Genomic DNA, 2,439 nt, shown 5'->3' with positions numbered 1-2,439 from the left:
TAATTTTTTTTAAAATAAATTTCGAGATTTCCAAATGTAAAGATGATCCCTTTGGGTTTTTTAAAAATCCAAAGCTACATGCTGTTATAGAATATAAAGCCATAGTATGGATATACTTTTAAACTCTAGTTGAAAGCCAGATATACTTTGGTTTGAAGTTATATGGCTTTGTTGCATGAAAAAAATGTTCTCTACTTTTGTGTTTCATCTTTATATTTAAAAAAGAGTGGATTTGTTCTGTTTCCCCTTGTTTATTTGTTTGTTTCTTGTTTCCTGAACACAGTGCAAATTCCAGTCCAATGCCAGTTATTATCCAGAATTTATTAGAAGAGGATATACAAGAGGACCCTTGAGGCAGGGAAATACAAATATAAATAAATTAAGTATAGGATATAGTAGGTTCCTCCATTTATCTTTTAGACTCCAGCAGCAAAGAGTGCACTTTGGAAGGTTTCTAGAGAGATAATTTCAGTGCACAGCATCCAAATATCATGAGTTCTTAACTTTGGATAGACTACATGGCAATTTAATCATGGATTAAAGTCTATTTTCATTTCCTGCACGTATATTAAAGTGAGAGCCAGAAGAGGCAGCCTGGGACTTCCAAACAACCCCTGCTGAAAAATGTTCTCCCCAGTATCATTTTTCTGTGATGCTTCCTAATAAGCTGGATAGTGCTTTTATCTATTCACTTTGTTTGTTCGTAGAGAACATTTTGCTCTTCTTATGGAATGGAAAGTAGGCCAGTTTTCCGTCATACTATTTCTACATCTTTCTTTTATAAGAAATGACAAATGCATTTCAGTGAGGTTTATGTTTCCCTCGGCATGAGAGACTCTTAAAGTACCCATGTGCAGGGGCCTGCACATGGTAAGTAATCAGTATACGCTTACTGTCTGTGTGCATGAATGACGAAAGGGGCTAATCAGCCATTTAGAGGTCATTTTGGATCCCTGGAAATTCCTAATTTCAGAAACCATTCCTGTGGTGGTAAATACAAAAGTAAGGTTACAATGAAATGAAAGAAGGGAGGAAAAACAACAACAAATCCCCCTAATGCTAATTTGCTAGGGAGTTGGGAGTTGTTTTTGGGAAGGGGAGAAGGGAGGCAAATAAAAACTTGGGTAGGTGGGTGGATGGGTGGGTGATGTGTGTGTGTGTGTGTGTGTGTGTGTGTATGTGAAAAGGAAGGGTGGGTGTGTGTGTGTGTGTGTGTGTGTGTGTGTGTGTGTGAAAAGGAAGGCTTTCCAAGAAAGCAGCAATTTTTTTAAAGCACTGTTGCCACAAGCAACAACATGGATGAATATTAGAAACATAAAAGCCAGGCATAAAAGAATTCAAACCATTTACATATAGTTTAAAGACAAGAAAAATGCTTCCATATGAGATATGATAGATGTCCATCAGTAGCCTGTGGGGAGGTGATATTGACTGGGGAGGGGTACAGAGGAACCTTCTGGGTAATGGAAATATTCTGTATCTTAATCTGGATGGTATTTACTTGGGTGTATACTACATATTCAAATTCATCAAGTTATCTACTTTTTGTACTTAAGATCTCTGAGCTTTATAGAGTTCAATAGAAAATGTAATAATAATAAGGAAAGTAGGTCAGGGAGGGGGCACCAAATTTAGCATGAATGCTTAAAATAGTATCCTTGGAAGAAAAGCATGGCAAACCTCTGGTCTAAAAACTCTGCTGAGTTTAACATAGGAAACTTTTCTGAATAAGACATTTATAGTAATTTTTGTTGCAAAACATTCCAAATCCCAAAGGATGCTTAGCATGCAGTAAATTAACATCCGTTTAGCAGCAGCAAGGTGAAGGCTGCTGAGCCTAGTTCTCTTGATTCCTTGAGGACTTACTGCTTAAAAGCAGTGTTTTTCTTTTTTTCTCTCTAGATTGGCAGATTGCTACTCTGGCTTTACTCTTGGGCGGTGCTGCTATCATTCTCATTGCATTCCTGGTGGGTTTGATTTCTATCTGCGTGGGATCTCGAAGGCGCTTCTACAGACCTGTTGCCGTCATGCTTTTTGCAGCAGGTAAATATGTTCATTACTTTCAAACGTATTAAAGGTGCATAAACCTTTCTACTATCCTCCCGTCTCATGCAGAAGCAGTATGCAGTTGCTGCGTTGCATACAAATTGAGAGGCATTTGTTGTATTTTAAGGTAAATTGGCTAAAGGTTTATCATATCAGTTTTTAGTGTGTTAAGCATTTCACAGAGCACAGTGGCAATGTCTAAACTTCTCAAAGGTGAATAAATAATAGTTCTTGACAAGGCTGTCACTTTAAGAATTACAGATGTATTGCAGCTGTCTCACATCCAGTTTTTCCCCCCCTCATTTAACCCCCTTGGTTATCTTAAGGCAACATTATTTTTTTCTGACATGAAACTGAAAGAAAATTTATATATGTGTGTGTGTTATATATACA

General features: G+C 37.3%; 1 protein-coding gene across 1 annotated transcript in view; it reads left to right on the top strand.

The window, feature by feature from the left end:
- Window positions 1-908: 908 nt before the first annotated feature.
- TMEM47 (transmembrane protein 47) overlaps window positions 909-2,439 on the top strand; it is an 8,769-nt gene continuing 7,238 nt past the window's right edge. Inside the window, exons 1-2 of the mRNA XM_006769422.2 lie at window positions 909-1,002; window positions 1,903-2,043. Of these exons, the coding sequence (XP_006769485.1) occupies window positions 909-1,002; window positions 1,903-2,043 (235 nt within the window). The remainder of the gene's footprint in view (window positions 1,003-1,902; window positions 2,044-2,439) is intronic.

This window comes from Myotis davidii, unplaced genomic scaffold (genome assembly GCF_000327345.1).
Source record: "Myotis davidii unplaced genomic scaffold, ASM32734v1 scaffold1384, whole genome shotgun sequence".
NCBI classification, from domain to species: Eukaryota; Metazoa; Chordata; class Mammalia; order Chiroptera; family Vespertilionidae; genus Myotis; species Myotis davidii.
This window is presented reverse-complemented; position numbering and strand designations above follow the sequence as displayed.